The sequence below is a fragment of the Hippoglossus hippoglossus genome, chromosome 6 (genome assembly GCF_009819705.1).
Source record: "Hippoglossus hippoglossus isolate fHipHip1 chromosome 6, fHipHip1.pri, whole genome shotgun sequence".
Taxonomy (NCBI): Eukaryota; Metazoa; Chordata; class Actinopteri; order Pleuronectiformes; family Pleuronectidae; genus Hippoglossus; species Hippoglossus hippoglossus.
In genome coordinates this window covers 25,124,018-25,149,607 of record NC_047156.1, presented here as the reverse complement: position 1 = coordinate 25,149,607, position 25,590 = coordinate 25,124,018, and the positions used below count along the sequence as shown (strand labels likewise).

The 25,590-nt window shown below is 40.7% G+C and overlaps 2 protein-coding genes across 4 annotated transcripts in view; one reads left to right on the top strand and one right to left on the bottom strand.

The window, feature by feature from the left end:
- poc1b (POC1 centriolar protein B) overlaps positions 1-12,099 on the bottom strand; it is a 45,430-nt gene extending 33,331 nt beyond the window's left edge. The window contains exons 1-10 of the mRNA XM_034588574.1: positions 11,559-12,099; positions 10,488-10,572; positions 9,276-9,447; positions 8,962-9,141; positions 8,183-8,290; positions 7,531-7,646; positions 7,109-7,242; positions 6,881-6,949; positions 5,846-5,998; positions 4,935-5,012 (exon numbers count right to left, since the gene is read on the bottom strand). Of these exons, the coding sequence (XP_034444465.1) occupies positions 4,935-5,012; positions 5,846-5,998; positions 6,881-6,949; positions 7,109-7,242; positions 7,531-7,646; positions 8,183-8,290; positions 8,962-9,141; positions 9,276-9,447; positions 10,488-10,572; positions 11,559-11,582 (1,119 nt within the window). The 5' untranslated portion in view covers positions 11,583-12,099. The remainder of the gene's footprint in view (positions 1-4,934; positions 5,013-5,845; positions 5,999-6,880; positions 6,950-7,108; positions 7,243-7,530; positions 7,647-8,182; positions 8,291-8,961; positions 9,142-9,275; positions 9,448-10,487; positions 10,573-11,558) is intronic.
- Positions 11,243-22,900, top strand: LOC117763449 (centrosomal protein of 41 kDa-like). 3 transcript variants are annotated; one of them, XM_034588577.1, is made up of 12 exons: positions 12,317-12,498; positions 12,798-12,861; positions 13,922-13,969; positions 14,593-14,654; positions 14,981-15,050; positions 15,172-15,316; positions 18,372-18,517; positions 18,600-18,667; positions 19,196-19,310; positions 20,326-20,532; positions 21,925-21,965; positions 21,999-22,900. In XM_034588577.1, exons 1-12 carry the CDS (start codon positions 12,466-12,468, stop codon positions 22,053-22,055), a joined length of 1,056 nt encoding a protein of 351 aa, XP_034444468.1. In that variant the 5' UTR covers positions 12,317-12,465; the 3' UTR covers positions 22,056-22,900. The 3 variants fall into 3 exon arrangements, with proteins under 3 accessions (XP_034444469.1, XP_034444468.1, XP_034444467.1); XM_034588578.1 differs by lacking the exon at positions 12,317-12,498 and adding an exon at positions 11,243-11,506 and having other exon boundaries at positions 21,925-22,900; XM_034588576.1 differs by having other exon boundaries at positions 12,395-12,498; positions 21,925-22,900.
- The last annotated feature ends 2,690 nt before the right edge of the window (positions 22,901-25,590 follow it).

The following is a 25,590-nucleotide window of genomic DNA, read 5'->3' as shown; positions in this document are numbered from 1 at the left end:
CATCTCTCTGATCTCTATTCCTCCCCAGCTTTATCTCTCTCTCTCTCTCTCTCACGGGCCTTTCCATTCAGGCACGCTTGGGCGATTCATACAGGGAGCAATGACGAGCTCCTTTAGCAATACCACGAAGGAAGGAGAACAATAAATAGAAAGAACAAGGAAGAGATGGAGCTAAATCTGAGCGAGAGCATGCTTTTGACTACACAGTGATCTTAAGTCAAAAAATACCAAAAAGTTTTTCATATGGTAAAGAAAGAGGGTTTTCCCACATACAGTAATACACAGGGGTTCTGCAGGTTTCAACAAGACTTTTTATGAACATAATGATTAAAATTTAAGACCTTTGTCAAGTACGACAAGTATGTAGTAATATCGGAGAATGACTTCCACTTCCCCTGAGGATATGTGTATTGAAAAAATATAAGTTGTGATAGGTCTTGTTTGTGGTTTTATTGCAGCATCGATATCATTAAGAAATAACGGAAACACCAGGAGACAAGCTATTCACACCATCAAAACATTTCTCGAAGTGCAACAGCGTTAGGATAATTACGACCTACCTAAATATGTTGAAGACCTAGTATGTTATATCTCAACATATTTAAGGATTCAGATTATGTTATTTTAGAGCCAGATAGTTTATGCAAAGACACTCAAACAGTTTTTGGTCGTCTGCAAATGTCTTCGTTGCTAATTTGCCTCCAATTTTTTTGTCATCTTTTCTGGGGCGGCTGTGGCTGAGGGGTAGAGCGGTCGTCCTCTAACCAGGAGGTTGGCAGTTCGATCCTAGTCTTCCCCATCTGTATGCCAAGTGTCTTTGGGCAGGAATCTGAACCCTGAATTGCCCCTCATAGAAAAAAAGTGCTGCTAATAGAAGCACTGTATGAATGTGTGTGTGAATGGGTGAATGGCAAACTGTACTGTAAAGCGCCTCGAGTGGTCATCAAGACTAGAAAAGCTCTATATAAATACTGACCATTTAGCATTTTCTGCCGACTACTTGATGTTCCTGCACTGTCACTGCCTGATATCACTAGTCATTAAAGCAACAGGGATTTACTGTTAAGGAAAATCTGTACAGCCATGGTGGGCATCATTGCTCATGACAACCAACTACTTCTTCTCCTTTAAGTTGAAACTGCTTTATATTTGTCACTTCCTGTATGTCAGCTCTCCCTGTTTGATGTTTAAACTCAAATTCCAAAGTTAAAGCTTCACTTATTCGTACATATGTTGAATTACTAATGTGTTACACTTACTTTGTAGATTAGATACTTTAAACTGTCCTTTTTATGACTTTCTAAAATTTCACAATTTACCAGAAATGATCTGTTGCATTAAACCCATCCATCTGATAGGCTACTGCAGGCAGGTTAAAGTTAGTTCCCTGAATTCATCTACACACTTCCACGTTAACATTGGATAATTCAAGTCATGAATGGCTGTTCTGTGGTCATGGGTTTACTGGACTCTTGAATCCAAACCACTTATCTGACTTGGCCATCCTCACTCTAAATGACTTCTGCTTGGTTGGGTCCATTCATGGCTTTCCCCCCACACAGCAGCCAGCCGCAGGAATGGAGACACTAAGAGAAGCAGGGTGCCACGCTAGAAAGAAATTCCACAACGAGAGGAGGCATAATTTCTAAAGACAACATTTTTGTACATTTGTCTTACAATAAAAAAGTGGTAAGGAGAACATTAAAACAAACTCTTTTGGTTGTTCAATCTAAGTCTGAAGCTGTTTTTTTAAAGATCATAACCATGATCCTACATTAGTGTGTCAACTGTGCAGTGAACTGAAAAGACCTTAACACAACTTGACTTTGAGTTAAGAGTCTCATAAAGACACAGCCCTAAAGGAAAATGACAATATGTCCATGAAAAATTGGCCCAAACTAACAGTCATGTGTTGTGTGCATACTGAGGGCTTGGGCATAAAGTACAAATATTTCTATTAATCATTAAATGTTAATTTCAAAACTTTAAGGTATAGATTGTATTGTCCATATGAGTGGACAGATGTATTTTTGCTTCTCCCAAAGTACAGTTAAACAACACATACACTATGTATAACACAACACACCGTGTAGCTCCACCGCTGAGAGTTGTGGGTGTGAGGCATCTGTAATTATGTGTTTGGCCTTGCATTAATCCACTGAATACAAAGCACACTGATCAACCTGCCCATGCCTGAATAAATGCTCCTTTCCATTTCACTTTAGATATGACATCCACATCAAAAGAGAAAAATGTGCCCAAATCTACATTCACCTGATAATCAATTTACACAACAAACACGAGCACACACACCCATGTGTGTACTGAGGGTGTGGACATAAAATACAAACATTACTATTAATCATTAACCATTAATCATTAAGTGCATAAAGCAGAGAAGGCCCTACAGCACGTATACATGAGTATTCTTTTTCTTATTATGAAGTATTTTGTGATCCCCTGCTTTAACATTTAATGACCTGATGTTCTTGTTTGCAACAGTAGAGGGCGGTAATTAATTATAATGTCTGTGGGGACAGGCTCCTGATTCCACTCTAACTACTCATGGACCACACCAGGGAACAGCAGCATGTGATGGGACATTTCTAAGATGCCAGACAAGAAATTAAATTTCATGCCACTGAAATTCCCTAATAGAAATACACAACAAATTCTGGTGTAGTTTACAGCAACCATGAGCAAATGAATGAGCTACAATCTCGAGTCCTTTATATGGCTGTGGTTGAACTACACAACCTTGCTTCCAAACCACTCACCCTCACATACTGTATAAACCCCCTTGAACATTTCATGCAACATCTCTCAGTAAGTTCATGAAGTTCTGTGAGAGCATGTTTTTTTTATCCCAATACTAAGTGAATCGGTACATTAAGACCCACCTAAATCAATCGTATGTTTCGACCTGGTTATCCAAGATCTGCATTAGTGGAGTAAGCGGATAGCACTAATTCACACCCAGGATTTTCCTCTGCAACATAATGCAAACTCACTATTCAAGTTCAAGACCTGGTCACGGCCCAGAGCAACAATAACGGACCCCAGAGAGGAACCATTAGGAAAACACAGAGTGGCATTACGAGTTTGCTGGGTCAAGACAATTACCAGTAGGTGGCTTTAAAAACAGAACAGTAATAGAGCAAATTCCTAAAATTCATTTTATAAAATAAAATGAATATAAAATCTTCTCTGCTGATAAACCAGGTAGGATAAGTGTTCTAACCTCACTCTGCACCATTGACTTTGTTTATAAAAGCTCTGTACACAGGGTCCAGCACACAAACAATTAAAGTGACAGTATATTGTAGAACTGTTTGACTGTCACTAATGACAAGGAATAATTCTGAAGTAGCTCTGGAGCATTAACACAGGACAAGAGAACAGAACATTGCAAACAGGCAGCTTTAGAACGGGCACTGTGCAAGTCATGTGAGTTTGTTGTTCCCTGCGGCAGCTTTCAGAGCTGCAGCGAGATGGCGTGTCTTAAGACTGACTGGTCTGCACTGCCACCTGGTGGTCATATGAGCCTTTCACCAAATTAACACAACGTTTCTGTGAACATTAAATTAAAAGGTACTTTTCACAGACATAAGATTTTCATTTCATCTCATTTCACTTAAAACCATTATTTGATAATATTTCTCTTCACAATCAGCTGTTTAATTCAAGCAAATATCTTGTTTATATGTTATAAACTTATTAATTATATCAATGGCCCCCTGTTTCCAATGAGCTTTCCCCATTTCATTCTAGAGCTATGGAAGACAGAGAAATAAAACCAATGCAGCACACTACAGAGTCCTATCAGCCCATCAGGAGTAGTGTTATTTACAGAGCTGCAGATTCTGTGGGCAGCAAGATGAACTCCAGAAAATCTCCACAGAATGGCCTCCAGACTTTCTCCGGAGGACACCTGTCACACATGAACAACACAGCAGGAGATTCTCCGCTCAGACGTGTTCGCAGTAACACAGAAATCTCCAGAGTGTTCAGTTGAGAGGTGGTGCAGCAGGCGGAGGCAGGACGTAACGTCACTGGCATCGGCTCATATCACCTAAAGCTCTCTTTACATCTCTGTCGGTGTCTTCTACATGTGTGGCAACTCTCTTTCTGAGATCTTAGTATTCTTTTGGGTTTTTGTATATTTAAATTCTTGCGTCCGTCATGTGTTAGAAACGTAATCGACACACCCACTTGCTCACAGTGAATCCTCTGGAGGATCTCCTGCTGTGTTCTCTGGACCTTTTACAAGGGGACTATCACGAGTAACTCCACAGAAAGTGAGGAGGCTCTGAGTGCATGTCTGGAAGCAGCTGAAGGTAGGACTTCAAAATGATGTTTCAGTGGCACTTTCATTTGATGTGGATTTCCACTCAGTCCTATTGTTTGTCTAATGAGCTTAAAAGGGATAGTTCACCCAGAAATGAAAATTCACTTATTATCTACTCACCCCTATGGACACTTGGATGACACCACAGCAGCAGTATGGAGGCATGTTTTGGTGTTTCTGTTGTTTTATTACCTCTGAAGAAGGACTCACCATTGACTTCAATTGTATTGAAACAAAGTTTACCCCCTGAGAGTCCAGAAGCCGTTTGTGGACACTTCACCCCCCCCCCATCGGCATAGTGGTGAGTAGATAATGAGAGAATTTTCACTTTTGGATGAACTATCCCTTTAACTGTTCTATGTTACATATTGTGTAACTTCTGTAAGATCTCCAAGTCATTCGTCCTCTTAACATGTGTTTACCCTGAAGAAACCACATTTCTGTTGCCATTCGCTCTATGTAATCAAACATTTGTGACAATAGATTTCTTTCCCAAAGTACCCTGAATAAATATCCAAAGTATGATTAGGAATTTGGCTTGTCTTCTTGAAACTGTGTAAGTGCAGATTTAGTAATGCCATCTTACCATGGTGCTGTGAACAGCATGGCCCAACTCTATGACATGCGGGTCAGCTGACCGTGTGTCTGCCACTGTTTGACTGATCTGTGGAGATAAAGAAATGTCACAGCTTCTCCACTTTTAACCATCAGAGAACAGCTCTTTCTTTCTCTTCGACATAATACTCGGAAAACAGATGATATGAGAGGAATGTCAAATGAATACCAGATCAGGCTGCTTTTACCAGATGCTTTTTATCTGTACAGTAGAAGGATGAATAGGTGAAGAGTTTTAAAGGAGACATATGATTTATAGGTTTTCATAGGTTTGTCTTTACTCCAGTGTCTTATATAGGTTAAGTTAAAAAGCACAAAGTAAAAGTAAAGAAAACTCTTCTCCACCACAGAAAATACTGTAGGTGCTGAAAACCTCATCAGTGGTCCAGCTGATGAATCTGCATCATCATGATGTCATGTGACATCACAATGCCCTTCATTTGCCGAATGCAAACGCCTAGTGGCTAGTCGGGCAGGCTCCTTTACAAAGCTAGGTAGAGCGACAGCGGAGCCCGACATTTCCTACTTGGCCAATCACAACAGTGTGATTGTGGGCATGCTGGCCAACTCATACCTCATCCTTCCACCGAGTTTCATGGTAATTTGTCCAGAAGTTTTGGGGTAATCTTGCTTAAAATCAAACAAACCAACTTACAAACCAACCATGTATCATTCGTTCTTTTCATATTCAATTAGAAAACCAAAATCTGAAAATTAATAAACAAGTCATTATTTCGTTATTCATTTATGAATAACGAATGATACACGGATTCAACCAACCAACCAACAAATGGACAGGGGTGAAAACATAACCTCCTTGGCGGAGGTAACAAGTCACTATGAATATGAATTAAATGTGATGTTAAGTCAGATTGAACTGACCCGAATGGCTGTGGACTGCGGGTGATGAAGGTGGGGTACTTTGGGGTGGATGTCGGACAGGTGGGGTGGGGGATCAGGGGTGGACCTCCGGCTGTGTTGTTGCAGGACCTCCTGGTAGGATTTGGTGTCAAAGTTTGTCCTCCACAGCAGCACCTGGGAAACCAAGGGAGCAGCACAACTAACATGACCCAGGTTCTCCACATTGTCCAATTTAGAAAATAAAAGGATTACACAGACTAAGTTTTCATGGACACCAATAGTCTATTATTAACCTGATTAAGTCAGTAGTGTGAATAAGACACTGCCATGTAAACAGCATTTCCTGACTACCCTCACCTGAATAAGGTCATACTCTCTACAATAAATCATTATCAAAGTAAAACATGTGGAATTTTCTTATCTTAGTCACATTATGTTGACATGTAAACAACCTAATTGTATTATAACGTCCTATTGGAGTTTTCACAGCATTTTGCAACATCTACATACAGCAACTACCAACAAAATGGAAAAATTTAAAAGGAGTTGTAGATTTTGCAAAAATAAAAATAAAACACCAAAAGGGTACATACGGTATCATACCTTAAAGTATTTCACATTGGGGATTTTAAAACTGGGGGAAGAACATTGAATGTAAGGAAATAGTGGACATATTGACGTGAGTCATAATCAGACTATGCTCTGGAACAATAATAATAACAGGAATTCACTTAGCAACACATGTAAACACCATAATGGAAATAATGTCTTATTCTAAATTAGGTCAAAAGTCTGAATATTGGTGTCCATGTAAATTGTCTGTATCTATACAGAGCTTTTCTAGTCTTGATGACCATTCAAATCGCTTACAGTACAGTTTTGCCATTCACCCATTCACACAAACATTCATACATTTGGGCAGCACATTTATTTATGAGGGGTCATTCGGGGTTCAGTATCTTGCACAATGACACGTGATGGGGAAGACTGGGAAGTTACAAGCTATTGAGTGTATAGGATACACACGACGTCATTACTGAGTCATGAAACACCAACCTGACTATCAGCTCCACCTGAAGCAAACTGATTTCCAGTCCTGGAAAAGGCGACTGTGATCACAGCGCCCTGCAAAACACAATGTTGGGGATTAACAAAACTTACTATGACGAAGAGCATCAAGGACTATTCCAGAAAAAATATTGGAACAGCTGCTCAGACTGCCTGAACTGTCTGATAATGTGTGATTGGTGTCTGTGGGTGAACTGAGCTGTGCTGCAGCATCACCTTGTGTCCATGCAGGGTGTAGATGAGGCGTCCCTCCAGCAGGTCCAGAATCTTGACCGTGCCGTCAGTGGAACCGCTGATCAGGTAGTTGTTGGATGGGTGGAAGGAAAAGCTGTTGATTCCTGCACTGTGGACTGATCCGAACGGGAACATACAAAGATTAGCCACACACACAAACAAGCAATACACATTAGTAATATAATAAGTAATCCACTCTGAAAGAAGATATATTAGAAATACTGAGTCTGAATGCTCGACAGGATTATAGATGAAATAATTCCTCAGCTGAAAAACTGGAAATACAATCAGTCAGGATCTTCTGCATTGTCTAACTATTTAAAGGAACATTTTAGATAATGACTCAATTTTCCAATCTGGATATATCATCAGTATTATACTGTAGCTCTGACATTGTGACATACCCTGATAATGCTGAATCAGCTTGTTGGTCCGTAGATCCCAGATTTTTAGTGAACTGTCAGCTCCTGATGATGCAATGCAGGTGCCGCTGGAGTTGAACTCAACAAACGTTGTGGACCTGTGATGATAACAAACAGAGTCAGTGACCTGTAGCAGCTACCATCTAAATAATACACAGCAATGCCATCTATGGGAGAAACAGAGGAACGACTACACCAAATCAGTTACTGTGGATTTTACATTTTGTTCATCAATCAACAGACATAATACAATAAATGAGAGTTAGCTTTTTAAGATAATTTTCATATATTGTCCCTAACCTGTTTTTACAAGGCAACCTGAAAAATAAAATTAACTATCTTACATAATTGTAAATATCTATGGATAATTCATGTACAATTACCATCTAAACTAACTGTCCAGGCGAAACAAAAAACCATGATTACATTTTTAATTCTGCTCTAGTCTACAAATAAGAATACAAACTATGCACCTGGACAATTCTACTGTTTAGAAACAAAAAATATAATGAAAAATATATATAATTAAAATCAATTTTGTATGTACAATTACACAAAAATATGTAATTGATTTTGAATTTGAATCTTTTGAAGAATGAAAGGACACCCATGCAGGTTATTTCTGGGCACTTACCCTCCGTAGTCAGTGAAACAGTTGATGCATTGTTTGCTGGATGTGTCCCAAAGTCGGACTGAGCGGTCGTCCCCACAGGAAGCTATGAGCCGCCCATCTGGAGAGAACCTGCAGCAAGGAAAAAACAAAATCCATCAGGTGTAAACACATAATAAACACACTGCAGCCACGCCTGATGAATAAGTAGCTTAGGACGACTTATCATAGATGGTTCATAAGCCGTTTTTCAGACATGACCTGCGGATGAGCTCCGGAGAATTGGGTCTGGACTTTCTCTGCAGTTTTCCTGTCACACATTCACAGCGCAGCAGGAAATTCTCTGCTCAGATGCATAACATATTAATTCTGATGCGAAGATCACATGTTTTTGTCAAAACTCTTTTGACATCTTTGTTGCTGTCTTCTACAAGATTTATGGAATTTTTCATTTTAGTATCTGTCTCGTGTAGGACCTCATCACCCGCCCCACTCGCTCACAGTGAATCCTGCGGAGGATCTCCTGCTGTGTTCTCACATCCACTCATCTATACTTTCTGCAAAGTCCAGAGCAACTCAGGAGGCTCTCACTCGAACATTTGCATTCACATATAAACCTCTTCTCCGCCGGGTTTAGTGCATGTCTGAAAGCAGCTATAAAGATTCTGATAGACCTTATATAGACATTTATGTGTCTTTCCTAATCATGTCTAAAATGACTGATTAGGGAAAATTTGGCTGCAACATGTTACATGCACATTCTAATGCTATAGCTAGAGAGGGTGCTGACAATCATGCTGTACCTGGCACAGCGCACCCAGTTGGTGTGCTGGTTGAGGGAATAGATGAAGCACTGTCTATGAACGCTCCACACTTTGACCGACTTGTCATCAGAAGCTGTCACCAGTCTCTGGCCATCATGGGAGAATGCAACACTGCGTACTGCGGCAGTGTGAGCTTTAAACACTGTTGACTCTCCTTTCCTGTGACACAACACACAAAAATACACTTATATTAGTCTGCACCAGACCATTCATTCTGTATCACTGTACATTTATTGTACTTAATGAATAAAAAAGTAATGATTAAAGTGGTAACAGTGACTTTGAAAACCTACATGGAAGGTGTCCACAGTCTGACTGTTCTGTCCTTGGAGGACGTTGCCACCAGGCTACCTGATGGGGAGAACTGCACCCCAGTGATGACATCTTGGTGGCCAACAAATCGGAAGGCCCTTGTCTTAAGAGCCAGATTCCAGATCATCAGGCTCTTGTCCACTGACCCTGAGGCTGGAGGAAGACAAAAGAAAGATGATTCAGTGAATATTAACAAAATAAACTGGTCCGTACAGCTCCCGTGCAGGAGAACTGCCATTGATTTAACTACAAATGCTTAATCTTGACATTAAAAATTTAAGTTAATTATCTTCTATTGTAAAGTTAAAAAAAAAAGTTTAACCCTCAGTACTCCTTTAAAAAAACTTCCTCTCACCTACTTCTCATGTACTTTGGGACCAAAAAGTCCTCTCCCTAAAATCCCTACAAAACGCTCTCTCTCTCCATCTATCTAGATAGACAAAGATCTATCTATGTATCTATCTATCTATCAATCTAGATAGATACAGGGTCAACACAGCCTGGCATATGTCACTGAGTAGCAACACATTTTTTTTGCATTACTAGTTTTTGTGTAGTGTCCCATTTAAAAAAAAACTTTCTCATATTATGTCAAGGGCAGCATGAGTATTATTCACACTGTATATTAGAGACATAGGAGCAGAATTTGAAAGTTCCCAAAAAAATACACACCCTTGGCAAATGTCATGCTGTATGCATCAATACAGCCAAACGTTCCAAAAAATAATAACTTAAAAAGCCAAAAATTGTTTTAAATGTTTTAATTTTAGTTAACTCAGATGCAAAAGTTCAGAAAATTATCAAGTTTATGAAGCCAGTGTCCTTTATATCAGTCAGTTTGTGCTTTGCCCAGCTTTGCCGTTATGTGGAGTGTACTATACATGATGATGGCACAACATTTGTGTTTGTATACAGTATACACATGTTGTACATATAGCCTATGTATAGAGTTACATGATTAACTCCAAAGATAGTGATTTGTTTTACCACTAACTGTTACAGATTCTGATTCTCTACATTTTCCATATTTGTAAATGTAGTGTATCATTGTATAAAACGTGAGAAAATAAATGGTTCAAGAGTGTTTTTAAGTTAATATTAGATATTTTTGAGAACCAAAAGCATGACATATGATAACAGCCAACTATCTCCTGTAAATGTCTGAGGCTCAAAGCAGCAGCAGCATGTTTTACCCAGTTGTTTGTGATTTGGACTGAAGTCTGCACACGTGACAGCGTCTTTATGACCGTTGAAGTGTCTCTCCAGGGTTGGATCCTCCTGCAGAGACAATGCTCACAGTCAGTCAGCAAAACTTTGCATTTCCTCTGCAGATTAATGGTGAAAACGTTGTCTGACAAGAAGGTGGAAAGAGTTTTGCTCCGTGGTGATTGTGTTTAAATACTTGTTCAAAGACTTAGTTTTCATATTCACTTTACTGTCAATAGAGAAGCAAAGAATCTCAAACTCTCAAACCGATTTATTGATTGAAAAATAGTTGCTGATGATCGATTACTGAACAAATAAGCGATTGTTGCAGCCCTGCTCCTGAGTGAAGGTTGTGGTTTTAAACTGTTCTTTATGAGCAGAGAACGACAAACACTTGGTTAAAAGCAACGGATTTCACAAATCTGAGGTAGATCGATGATGCGTTTTAACTCCTCGATGTGCTTACACAATGAATAAGCAATATATTGTTGTTATATTGCTCTTGATTGAAATGATATAGCATAATTATTGATATTGTTTTATTGCCCAGCCCTAGATAGCACATGCATGAACACACAGACACAGAGACACAGACACACAGACACACAGAGACACAGACAGGAGGGGGCTCTTAAGCATTAGTGAGTGAACACTGAAAAACACAATGGTTCAGCTTATAAGTGCAAACATACATAAACGAGATCTCTAGACGCTGCTGTGTGAGGAAACACTGTATCTATGGTGCAGGGCTGGAGTGCAGGTACTTCCTGTGGGACACTGCCTTCCTTGACCAAGCGTGTTCGAGTTTACAAATCTCACAAAAGCGACATTTCACCAGGACATCGCTGAACCTGACATCAACAAAGTCTACAACTCCTCCGACGAGCCGGCACAGAGGAACCAGGGTGTTCTTCACAGCCACGTTCAGCAGCAAATCCTCTTAGCACAGACGCAGCTAGCAAACTCGCCGACTCAGCTGCCATTGGCACAAGTGGACAGTAACAGAGTAAACGCACGCTTTTCCTCATTAGCTTAGAGTATTAAACGAATGTACTCACCAGGACAGACGCCATTGTGGGCATTAGCTGTCTTCGCAGACCTGATGTTGTCAGGAGGAAACTTGTTGTTCTTCCATTACTGTCAAACTGTGCGCCTTCAGCAACTCTCCCAGACCCAACCTGTCGAGCCCAGATCCCCCCGCTGCGCCCCGTCCAACGGGCTCTCAGTGATATTAACTTGTTTCTTATTGATTAGCAATGAAAACTAACTTTTGTTTTTGCGATGGCGGCAAAATACACCCAGTGTTTCTTCATCGGAGTAACTGTCAATCTGTGGCTCGATGATGCTGCAGTGAAGAGAGTGCTGCTGCATTCAGGAACCTGGTGTGGAAATTCAATTACAAACAAATCAGTTGGGAACGTTGTAAATAGGAATGCTAACATGCTAAGGTGAACATCAGCATGAACATCAACACAATTCACTTCAAATTTAAAAAAAGTAGATATGAGGATGTACACAAATTTGGATTTTCTGATAAAAGACCTGATTTCGTTAGGCAATCACTTCATCAATAGATGCAAACATAAAAAAACTAGGCTCCATATCAACAGAAGGAAACATGAAGCACTGGACTTGAAATAAGACCCACTATTTATTTATTTATGCTTTTGTTATGTTATTTTGTCCGTAATACTCTATCAACACCAGTATACGCCTTAAAAATTGTAACCGTTGTCTCCAAAAGATATATCCAGCTAAATAACGGTTATTTCTATGTGACGTGAATGCACCACGCCGTGAAGGTGGAGCGTCCCTCGCTGCTTAGCAACTAGCCACTCTCATCAAATGAAAGCGTTCTGGAGAGTGAGTATCGGCCTCTCTGATTGGTCCAAGTAAGTGCACCGACCAATCATCAGCGAGGTTGGTAAACTTGGACGTTAATGTTTGGCATTTGGGTTTGAAAGGATGTCGGTCAAACAGGGAATCGGCAGTGCGCAGGTAATGTTGGATAGATAACATTTAAAGTCTTTTAGTTACCTGCTAATTGTCGGTGCTGAATTAGTTTAATGCACCGTGAACAAAGTGTGGGCTAACTCTATCAAATGTAGCTGTCCTAGCTAGCTAGCTAGCTGTCATCTCTGTTCAAACATATCCACAGTACACCTGTAAGAATTTAAACCTTGCTTTGGTCCGTTACGTTCGTAGAAAGCGATGTTAATAATGTTATTTGGTTTATAAACAAACTACTTCTGTGTACGAAGCTATAGTGAAACTCCACATTGTCCTTTTCCTTCTAGTTCATGAAAAGAAGAATACCGAGAAACGCAAAGTACCAACACGTCAAGACCCGATTGGATACAGGTACAGGTTTAAATTATTTAGGTGTCATGCTCTCAGGGTACTCTACTCTCACGGGTTCATCGGACACCATGAAGGACTTTCGTTGTAGTTAAACATCCCATATCGGGCTCTAGCAGTCAGGACCCCTCGGCTCTGGAACTCACTGCCTGAGGATCTGAGACTTCAGTGACATCCTTTAAATCACCTCTTCCCTTTATTCATTGTGTTCCTCCTTTTTTCTTATCTATTGTTATTGTTTCTACGGTTGGGTGGTTTATTCCATCTATTTTCGATATTATTTTAACTATCTTTATTTATTTGCCTCAGTCCAAAAATGACCTAGTCCTTGTTTATTCATATGAACCAATTTGTAACTAAAAAGAGCTGCATAAATTAAGTTTATTATTAGGATTATAATTGTATCACTTCATTTCAAAGCTGGGCAGATTATAATAATCAAATTAAAGTGGAATAATATAGATATAGGTTATTCTACTAAAATGTGCGTCCCTCCTGTCCTCATAGACAGGACAGTAGAACCAGATATGAATCTCACTCTCAATTTCACTTAGTTAACACAATAAGCAGAGTATGTCCTCTTCTTGAGCGGCATTTGGATTGTTGTTTTTGATCTAAATTATACTTCACATAAGGTTATATATTGTAGACAATAATCATGTATCAAAAAAACATGAGAAAAAGAGACTTAGACTCTGTGGCCTAGGAGTCAGTTAGCAGGTTGAGGAACTTGTGTACAAATCTGCTGTTGAGACTGTTTTAACTTTTCTCCCTGCTTGGTACATAAACTGCAGAGATTTCCAGGGATGCGTCAATTGCCCGTTGTGGTTTTATGTTTGTTTGTTTATTAATTGAAGACAATTTCCCATGTAGGTGGACAATAAAGTTCTACTCTATTTGATTCTGCTCCTTAACATCACAAGTAACCTGTTCAGGAAACGACACATCACTCAAGTAGAATAAGGATTTCAAGTCATGTATAAACCATTTGACATCTGAAACAGCTCTGCTTTAAATCTTCTTCTGTCTTTTTATCACATTATTGTTATGTTTGGTTTTGTAGGATGCAGCCTTACGAAGTACATGGAAAGACTGGACGATATTAAAAAAAGTGAGTAACTTGTTTGAAGAGGAGAGGAGGTCAGAAGTGGCAAAGAAATAACATTGTTGGCTGTTGGTTTATATATATTCATTTATTATGCATAATGGCTTTGCTATGCTTGTATGCTTTTGTCTGATTGTTTCATTTCCCCTTTATTTGAATTTGAATATCAAGGTAAATATTAACTTACCTCAACTTAACTTAAAAGTAAAGCTTGAATCATTAGGGGGTGTTTGATTATAACACATTACTGAAGCAGGTGCATAAAGACGACAGTCTGTCAGGCAATTTTTCCAAGAATCTTTGGATTCCTCATACTACCCCATTTGATTAAGCAAGAAAATAAATGTTCATTTGTGGTTGACCTGACCTTCAATTTCTCAGGGATAAGTGAGAGATTCCTTCTATCTTCAATGGAGGATTGCAGCATTCACAAAGTGTGGCCAGACAAAGACTGCGGGGATGTGCTTGTTGGATACCAACAAGTGTGAGCTAGTGTGCAGGGATAAAACTGAGTCTGAGGAGTCTGATGTGGGGGAAGTAGTGGCAGCTGTGGATTGAAGGTATCATGAGAGTAGACAGGTTAGAGCTGAGGTTCGTGAGGTTTGTTTTTTTATTCTCCATTTCCTCAGATTACAGGTACCGTGCAGATGAAATATTTAAGCGGTTAAAGGTGTCTACATTTGCACAATTGGTAAGAATCAGTTTTTATTTCCTTGCAATACAGTAAAGTCCTGCTGGATTTACTGTCAAGTGCTTATCTATTAATTTGTTGCCTATACTTTGGAGATGACTGAATGTCAGAAAACCTGATCTGTTTACTGTACTTAATAATTGATAGACTAGTTGTGTGAATAGTTCTGCACAGACAGCTCTAACAAACCATTCAGCTCAGTTTATTTACCTTCATTTACGGACACCAGAATACCATTGTCCATGCACTTTTACTTTCTATTTGTTTTAACTGGTTTTCTTAATGGTATATGCATTGCTGAGTTTCAAACTTGTTTTTCTCACCAGATACTTCAGGTAGCCTCTGTGTCAGACCTAAATGAATGTGAGAATGATGGCGACTCACACTGCCCAGACGGTAAACGTTATTCATCTACAGCTTCATACCAATAGGCTGATAAACATTTTCAAACATATTGAACTTGGGTTTAAGTCTCTGACAGTGGGTGACAATCTGTTGATTTCACACTCATTTGCAGACGCCCTGTCAGAGGTGTCTGATGCAGACCTGGAGAGTTTGTCCGAACACACCAACGGGGCCCTACACATGTCACCACTTTCTGATCCCCATGTTGCAGGTGACACCAGGGAGAACTGCTACACTGCCAGGTCAACGCTGCTAAGGTAAGAAAGACCTCGCTCAATATCTCACATATCATTTTACCCATTGTTGGGAGGACAACCTTGATCCAACATGATGTGGATGATGAGGGCAAATATTTTCAGCAAGTGTTGCACTTAAGGGAACTGTACCTCTGTCCCAGAAGCTGCACTTAGACGATCTGACAGAGTCGTCTACTGGCTGTAGTGTAGAGTATAAAGCTGTTTTCAGACATGAACTACGGAGAATGTTCGGCACAATGGGGTCCAGAGTTTGCCTTTCAATCACAAAGCATCAGGAGATTCTCCGTTGAGATGTGTTCACAAAAACAGGAAACTTTCCCGAGCATTCAGGTGAGGGGTGGTGCAGCAGCATGTAACATAAATTCTGCTTCGGAGGTCACATCTTTTTGTTCACAGCACATCGACACCAGCATCGGGCCCTTCTCACCAAAAGCTCTCTTGACACCTTTGTCGGTATCTTCTACATGTTTAGCTCAGCTTTTGCATCCTGAGATATTTGTTTTCGTCATCAACACACCAACTCCGTAGCATATTTGCACTATTGCACATAATTGCACTATTTTTCTTTAGGTGTGTATATATATATTTAGACATATATATTTTATTTTCTATTTTAAATTTTTGATATTCTATTTTATATATTTTATCTATATTTTTTGCTGTAATACCCTGAGCATTGCTATAAGAGAGCCTGTGACCCAAGCATTTCATTGCCAGCGATTGCTTAATGTAATTGTTGTGCATTTGACAATAAACTCTTGAAACTCATTCAGGGTAAATCCTGTGGAAGATCTCCTGCTGTATTCACTCATTTGGATATTCTCCAAAGTTTTTACTAGGGGGCTGGTTGGAGAAACTCCAGACAAAGTCCGAAACCTCTCACTCGGATATTTACGTTCACACATTCAGCCCCTCCGGGGAATGTCTGGACTGGTGTTCAGTGCATCTCTGAAAGCAGCTTATGAAGCAGTGTTACATATACTCCAATACACACAGACTCACCCTCAGTCACATCCAGCATCCAAAAATCACAGTCCCTAATCACAAGAAGCCCTGTAATCCTACACCCACCATATCTGTGTCACTGAACGCACTGTCCCTTAAGACGTCCACTTGTCCTACAACTCCACCCTCCTGTATTACGCACAGTCACAACCCTCCATCTGTCATCAGTGTCCCCTCTTCTCACCTGCGTCTTTGCCCCCTCCAACTGCAACAGGAACCCCAGGAGTGTAACTCAATCTGCGACCTCTCCCGGGGCTGCAGACTGTTTGTAATGGTAAAGCTTTTATGTCTCATTTACTGTGCAAGGAAGGACAAATGGAGAGAAAAGGCACTGGGGTAAAGCCTACCTACACGTAGGGACAGTGTTGTGTGTTTGACTGACTTCCACAGTCAGTTTCACATCAACTGGTGTGAAAGCTGCCAGATTTGAAGACCTCCCTGCTTTATGAAACACACAACACCAAAATCATGTACCGTAGTGAGTCGTCACTGATGATCAGAGGCACTAGTAAAACATTAGCAGATGATTACGATGCTGAGCTTCCATCCTCTTCTGGTTGCTTAGTCAGTTTTTAAGCTTGGATTAGAGCCGCAACTCAAAAAGTCTGATGCAAGAAAATTAATTGGCAACTATTTTGATAATCAATTCATCATTTCAGTCTTTTTTTCTCATAAAAACACCAATCAAACATCACAGAAGACTGAATTTCTTTGTTTTGGTCTGTTAATTGGACAATACAAGACATTTGAAGAAATCTCCATGGAAACTGTTTTTGAAAGCCACGACAGGCATTTTTGTGAATCTTGGACATTTTAGACATAATTCTTTGAGAAAATAATCATTGGATTAATCTATACCTCAAATATTTTTTAGTTGCAGCTTTAACATGGATATTAATCATTGCATTAAACTATAAGTAACTGTAAAGCAACATTACTCTATAACTCGGTTGAACTTTTTTTAAGTGTACCACATAAAACATCTGCATATTTTCAAAATAATGATACGTCTGCTAGGACCCAACAGTACCCTTATGGAACCACTTTTAAATTCACTAGATCCATATTTTAATTTGGATATTTTTCTTCATCAAGATCCATGAATTATTCTCTGACCCTGTTCAGACCTGGTATTAACATAAGTCCTGAGAGATCTGATCACAAGTGGCCAGCGCTAAGTATGTGCGTCCTGAATGTGTCTCCTGTGACCACTTGTAATCAGATCTCATGTCCCCGCTCTACCTGTAAATGAACACGTATGTCATTTTTGCAAGTTTAGACCAAATTATGATGTTTTGACCCAGTTTGAGTTTAAAGATGTGTCCGATGTCACTGTTTGTGTTTGTGTGTCCACATGAAGAGAGAGAGAGGAGTCAGGAGGCGATGAATGAATCTCATGCAGCTGCAGAGAAGAAAGATTTCAACAATTTGAGAAAAGTATTAGTCCTGATGTCGTGGTCAGTGTTGATATTTTGGCGATGGCCACAAAGAATTCAGTGTATAGGCACAGATAAGAATAAAAATAGGTTCAGTTCACAGTGAAACTGTAGGAGGTCAGAGGATATCAGCTGAGAAGGAGGTCCTTCATAACTGGCCCAGGAAACATTCACGTTCACACTGCTAAAAATATGTGGACACATGTGGCCCAGTCCACCTCCGAATGTGGTCTGGCGTGATCGGATCGCTATCTGATCCCAGTGCGTTCACACCTGTACTTGCTGTCCCCTTGTGATTGGATCTAGGCACAGGGTCTTTGAGAAATCAATGAAAATTTAAAAAAAGATAACACCCTATGTCACAATGTTAAAGAACGTGAACAAAATTCCTGAATACCCCTGATCCAGATCCACACTCAAAATGTATTGAGTTCCCTCCTGACCCATACCACATCCTTCCACCAAGTTTCATGGTAATCCGTTTAGTAGTTTTTGCGTGATCCTGCTTACTAACAAACAAATGCTGACGAACACATAACCTCTTTGGCGTAGGTAATATACGCAAAGGAATAAAGACTAAATAATACAATCTCCTAACCTTTGACCTCTCACAGCGTTGTCAGTGGTGTAGGAGAGCTGAGCCTCGACATGAAGAGTCAGAAGATGGACAAAGATGCTGACAAGCCCTACCCCGACTGCCCCTACCTGCTGCTGGACGTGCGTGACCGGGACCAATACAACAGCTGTCACATCATCAGCGGTATGTAGCAGAAAAATGATCATCAAGCTCTTTATGCCAAATAGAATAATGTTAACATCCTTATCATTTGTCTTTCTTATAGCACACAGTTTCCCGATCGCCCAGCTGTCTCGAACAATGAACCCTTTCTCCAAAGAAGTGCTGGAATATGTATCCTTCAACACAAACTGGCATTAAACACTTTCACTTTAGATACTTTTCCATGTCAACAACAACATCAGGGCTTTTTGAAATGCAGGTGTGATGGAAATCTGAAAATGCAAATTTGTAATTTGATTACCAAATTTGTCTTTGTGTATTTTATTAGGAGCTTTCTGCAAAAGGGATCAACACAGAGATTCCCATGAATCTCAGTGTTGATGGAGAACAGTCAAATGCAAGGATCTTATGCAGGAGAACTAAGGCTGTTGTTTGAGCCAGTTCAGACTGGTTCTGTAGGCGCAGTTTGAGACAGGAATTAAAAAACAGGACAAAACTCTGTATAAGTTTCCTTTGAAGATAGAGCAGACAGAAAATAAGTAATAGGAAGGTCATAAAAGATTCAGGTCACAGATAGCTCAGGACATTTAAAGGCTCAGACAGGTATATAAAAGGTACTTTTCAACTACAAAATAGTTTTCCACCACACAGGTACAACTGATTATTGTCTTGTTTGAACTTAACCCACACCCTGTTTAGAAAAACGCAGCAGGTAAGATCATCATTGTGTATGATGAGGATGAGAGAATAGCCAGCCAGGCAGCCACCACCATGTGTCAGCGAGGAGTCGAGAATCTGTTTATGTTGTCTGGAGGTAAGTTATCATTTCATTTAAGTTGTTCACACTTTTTCTAAATCATAGGGAATATTTTTTACCATTCTGTGGTTGTAGTAGCTAGAGGTGCTGGAGCTTACATTTCTGCGTTTAAATAACTCGTGTATGAGTATGTAAAGGAATATAAAGAGGTACTGCACTCTTAAATGTGTTTTTTTTGGGCTGTAAACCAAATCATTTGACTGCTCATGACTGTAATGAAATGCATGAATGCTGGTTTTAATATCCCTCATTACTAATTTTATGAGAAAAATCTAGATTTATGTGTTTAACATGGCTCATAACGCGACTTAATGTATCAAACCATCTTGGACCTTGCAGGGCCAATGCTGACGTAGAGTCAACAGTTTGGGATTTATATATCTATGTAATTTATATATTTGAAAACTCTAATAGGCTTTTGATCACAGCGTTCCTCAGACACAGTTTAGCACCAGCTGTCTTGGCACCAGCCGCCTTTTCCAGTAGTTCACGTTGCTCAGAATGACTGCTCTTGGCCGTCAGGAAACTCTGGAGGCGACAAGCCTCTTTTCTGTTGAAAAAGTGTGTCTGCTGCTACTGGAGTCATCGCTAGACACCCTAGATAGCTTAGCTTTATCCCTGCTTTTCCAGTATGTGTCCAAAGACACAGGGGTGTTTCCTCCCATTTGCTAATCCTCTGCATCTATCTGCTTGATTTGTATCTGCTGTCCAACATGTTTACAAATCTACTGGTATGTGCAGGGTAGAGGGAGATGAGGGTAGCTGTGTTTTAGTTTTGAATTTCCAGGGAAAGACACTTCAGCCAAAACGTATGGGTGAAGTTACACTTCAATGACCAAAATGCTAATTAACATGTCCCCTCTGAAAAAAGGCATTTTTATTTTGAAATTTTATATTAGTCAACCCATGACACAAATTTGTAATATAAACTAATTGTAAAAAATGTTTTGAAGCCATCACTTTTGCAGGTTCAGTGCCTGAAAAGAGCTGTCGTCCCACTTTCCTCTCCCAGGTCTCAAGGTAATCGCTCAGAAATTTCCAGAGGGGTTGACGACGGGCTCCATCCCGACCGCTTGCCTGTCGTCTCCCACATCGTCGAGGTGGAAGAAGAGTTCTGTGCAGCAGCAGATGCAGGCGGCAGAGATGAGGAGGCGCTTTACATCAGATGAGCTGACCAAGATTCAGGAGCAGCTGGAGGAGATACTCATCCCAAGTAACCGTAAGACCACACTGTTAGAAACTCAAAACCCCTTTTCTCAATTGAAAATTAGATTGTATGGTAGGGTAAGGTACTGTTTTAGGTTTAGGTATAATTTACTAATAAAATGGCAATTTCTGAGAAAGTTTGTTTGGAAAGTAGAAGGTAGAAAGAAAGTAGAAAGAGTAGAAAGAAAGTAGTTTGGTTCTAAATGTGAGTAAAATAGAAAAAATTATGATATAGTTATGAGTTTTTTTGTTTTTGTTTTTGTTTGTGTGTGTGTATATGTTGGGTTTAAATGGAAGTGTTGATTTATGGGTTGGCATTTACATGCTCCTTGGAAGATCCCATTGTGAAATTATTGCCTTTGATGTGTTCAGGTGCTTTGAAGTCAGAATGTGGATTTATGTTTCTATGTTTTTTAAACAACCCACTTGTAGTGTTTTGCAGAACCTGGGGCCCATTCACAGTTAGAGACGAGATAAGAAGCTGGAGGAGGAGAGCCTGTGGTCTCTCTTTGTCTCGCTCTTTGAATCAAGCCACACAGCAGCCGCATATTCTAGTTTGAGTTGGAGATGTCCATTAGTCTAGTTTTCTTGTTTTGGTTTTGATTTAGATTGAGTTTAATAGTTTAGGGAGAAGCGCTGGGTGCGATGGCCAACTTCGTCATCTTTTGTTTCATTAACTTAGTTCCTTTATGGCTTGCGGTTTTTTTTTACAAATAAACTCGGTTCATCCATCCGTTCATTTATGGTGTCCTTTTTACATGGTATGACCTCATCTAAATCTTTCTTTATTGATTGTTGTTGGGTGGTAACAGGTTTATAAGTGATGACAACTCATGTACCTAATTTTTGAGTTCCCTTCTGACTCAGACCTAGAATTTTGGTCCATGACGCGCTATTATCGGTGTCGTGGCAATTCTTTAATCCCACTCTGACAACGAGGAACGAGACACAAATCTCTTACAGTATTGTCACATTTAATGCTCAGAGCATGGTGCACAAATCAAAGGTTGGTTTGTAATATGCACACCGATGGGAAGCTGTTTTCTCTTTATACATTCGGCTGGTTCCTCCCCCTCTTGTTGAGGTTGTTTCTAAGCCAAAGATCAGGATCTTCTGATGACATCAAGGCAACAACACCTTAGTTTAGGCAATCAGGCCAAGATTCATTCAGTTGTACAGGATTCAGCACGATCAAGGTTACATTGTATAAGATTCAATCATGATCAATTATAGGGGAGATGAACATGATTTCATTGTGCATGATCAAAATGTTACATTTCCCTTACATCAGGCAAATTAAACATGAATCAAAAACATATTTCCACTTGGTAGAAGTAAGACTGACAAATGTTTTTAATTCATTTCCTTTCATATTGCTCACCAGTGTTTGTGTGTGCATTCACAGAGAGCAGCATATCCAGCCGCATGTCGACCCTCAGCTCCCGCTCCAACACATCTGGCGCCGGGAGTCGACTGAGTTCCTCTGCATCTGGAAGGAACAGTTCCAGGATTCAAAGCAGTCAACCCTGGAAATAACCTTCAACCACACAGATACACAGAACTAAACATACCTCCGACCGACCAAATCATTGGTAAAATAATTTACAAAGAGAACCCCACTCTCCATCTTCACTTGTGGAGATTTTATGCCTAGCTCCATCACTATGACATTCCTAAAAGAGTTATAGTTTGATTTCTGCAGCGTCAAACATTGAATGTTGACATGACATGAAGGATGTGCTTGGAATGTCTGTTTTGCACAAGTTTGAATGTATGTTGAGATAATGTGATCTATTTTGTAAAAGCATGAAAGGTTGTGCTGTATTTTTTTAATAAGCCTCATGAGGTCTTATTTTAATTCCTTAACTGACAACGCACAAACAGCCTATATGTGCAACTTCTGCATCCACCTACACACTAATGATACTTTGACTTTCTGTTGCGCGTCTGTGTTTGTGCGTGCACAGCACATTGTGAACCACTGTAACTGATTAAAGTGAAGCCTTCACACAGATCAATGTGCACATCACAAATTCCCAGTGCAAGGACCAGACTGTACAGGCAGCACTTTGTTTCTTAGCGATGCTTTTGAAAAACAGTATTGATTCGTGGCCTTTGGTTTTGTTGGTGATTTGTTCCTTTGTGCTCGGCTCCTTACTACACTAACACAATCAAAATGAAGTGAATTTAATTAAAATATGGACTTCTCCATTTTTGTGATCATTTTTGTGTTTTCCAAATCACGCCTAACTGGTTTTAATCAGGTGATCTCATCACTTGATTTTGTTGGTTAATTAATGTGCACGAATAAAGTGTATGATTGTTTGCTGTTTATAGTAATTGTGAAATTATCATTATTAAAATGAAAGCTACCTGGATCACTTAGTGTTTTGTTATTTCAGCAGATCTGTGAACCCACTGCTCCCTTCCTGATCAGCACATCTGTCTTTTGGTAAAAATAGGAAAATTCGATTTTTTAAAAGAGATTAAAACCTCCCTATGAGGGAGACCAACTTGGAAATGTTAAAGGTTTATATAATGACACTTTCAGGTTTTCAGCTTTTGTCTTTATCCAAAGTAATTATTCATCTTATTCCACCCAAAAAAAGGGAGTGATTTGAATAGTTTTAGTATAGTTGTTAGATGGGTGGAAGGAAAAACGTTTTATTCCTGCACTGTGGACTGATCCAACCTTTTTCTAACAATTTGAAAGAACATTTTAGATAATGACTCAATTTTCCAATCTGGATATATCATCAGTATTGTACTGTAGCTCAGACATTTTGACATACCCTGATAATGCTGAATCAGCTTGTTGGTCTGTAGATCCCAGATTCTTCCGGAGTCAGTGACCTGTAGCAGCTACCATGTAAAGTAGTACTGCTGCTTCTGCTAGAGGTTTCTTCCAGTTATTGAGGGAGTTAAGGTCTTGACCTTATTCTGTTATGATTTGGCCCATTAAATTGAACTGAGCAGTTACTGTGTTTTTTATATTTTTTTGTATTTTTAATTATTTGATAGTGACAGTGCTCATAAATCAACAGACATAATACATTAAATGAGCCAGAGTTAGCTTTTTAAGATCATTTTCATATATTGTCCCTTACCAGTTCTTACAAGGCAACCTGAAAAATAAAATTACCAATCGTACATAAATGGAGCTACGCCTGCGAGCTTGTTCAGGCAGCCAACTCGATCTGCGCTGCTCCAATCAAGAGACATACATCATGTGACATACCTCACTCTCCACAACCATCTATAATACACACCCCTTACAAGGCGGCCTATTTAAGCAGAAAGTTTCTCATCACTCCCTTGCCCCGCTGCTGCGTCAGTATTGCTACCAGTTTGTTGTGTCCTGTTAATGAGCCGGAGGGCGCTGTAAGGTAAAGGTGTGACGTGCAAGGTAAAAAGAGGGGAATAAGAATAAAGTTCAATGAAGCACAGTATATGTCTCTCTGGCTAATACTTTAGATATTTTTACAAGTGCAATACACCACACAGTTGCTTCAGCGTCTCAGTTGTTGACCATGTGATCGTTGTGCCTCCACGGGTCACTTGTTTCTCAATCCGAGTCCGGGTCCTAATCAATTGTTGCAGCCCTCTTGTTATGTTTAGAGTGTCTTCGCCAGCGCAGAGACAGAACACAAAGCACAACGCAGTACGGATAGTTCAAGGGTGTTTATTGTCCAGTGAAGCTGATTTGAGGATGAGGTTAGATGATGGAGGGTGAAGGATATGTTCTGTGATGTCGCCAGTGAGGAGGGAAGGCAGGAGAACGACCAGGGTAGATATCCTGCCGGTGATCATTGAATGAGCTGCAGATGAGGTGGTGAGCTGTCCCTGGCCGCGCCTCTGCTGAGTCATCAGAGGGATGTGGCACACACCTGCGGAGGAGAGACCAACAGGGGAAGGGAAGGGAAAAAACACTGGAGGAGCTGTGACAGTAAGAAGTGGAAGGTCCCGGGATGACAGCCATACCTTCTGTACTGGTGTGTATGTGGGAGCGGGGGTGCATCGACAGTTAGCCAACATCTCGTTACTGGTGGCCGTGTGGACCATCGCAGCCCGAGCCTCCCTCCAGATCCTACAGCAGCGGCGCAGGTGGGACTGAACGGAGGGGACGGCCACTTCCTCCTCCTGGGAGGGAAACAAAGGGGGATGAAAACCCAACATGATGGTGAACGGTGTCGTACCTGTGGCGGAGCTGGTGAGGGAGTTATGGGCATATTCCATCCAAGCCAAGTAGGAACTCCAGAATGAGGGATGTCGGGCAGAAACACAGTCCCGGTTGGCCCGCTTGGTCTGCCCGTTGGTCTGAGGGTGATAGCCGGAGGATAAGCTAACTGACGCCCCAGTGCCAGGCAGAAAGCCTTCCACACCTGGGAGGTGAGCTGGGGTCCTCGGTCTGAGACAATTTCCAGGGGTAGACCGTGTTACAGAAACACATGCTTGGTCAGGAGGTCAGTGGTCTCCAGGGCTGAGGGGAGTTTGGGGAGAGGGACAAAGTGCACATCCTTAGATAACTGGTCAACAATGGTGAGTATGGTTGTGTTACCTGCCGATGGGGGGAGAACAGTATCGAAATCCACAGCAATATAGGACCATGGACGGCTGGGGATGGGCAATAGTTGAAGCAGTCCATTGGGAGATGGTGGGAAACCTTTCCGCGTGAACAGACCGAGCGGGCGGCGACAAAGGACTATGTGTCCTGGACGATGGTGGGCCACCGAAAACATTGCTTGATGAACTCTCAAGTGCATTGAACTCCCGGATAGTAAGTTAGCTTTGACGTATGCCCCCACAGGAACACTTGGGATATGAGAGGGACAGGGACATAGAGGCGGTAAAGGGGACAATTACCTGGGCCGGGGTCGGTCTGCTGGGCCTCCGCAAACCGGGACTCCACCTCCCAGAAGACAGTGGCCACAATACACAAAGGAGGGAGGATGGGCTCCGGGGGACTGCTGGAGGTCTCAAGGGCAGTCTGTCGGGAAAGGGCGTCAGGTTTCTGGTTGCGGGAGCCGGGTCTGTACAACCTCCGCCACGAACTGTTGGGAAGGGTCTGGGT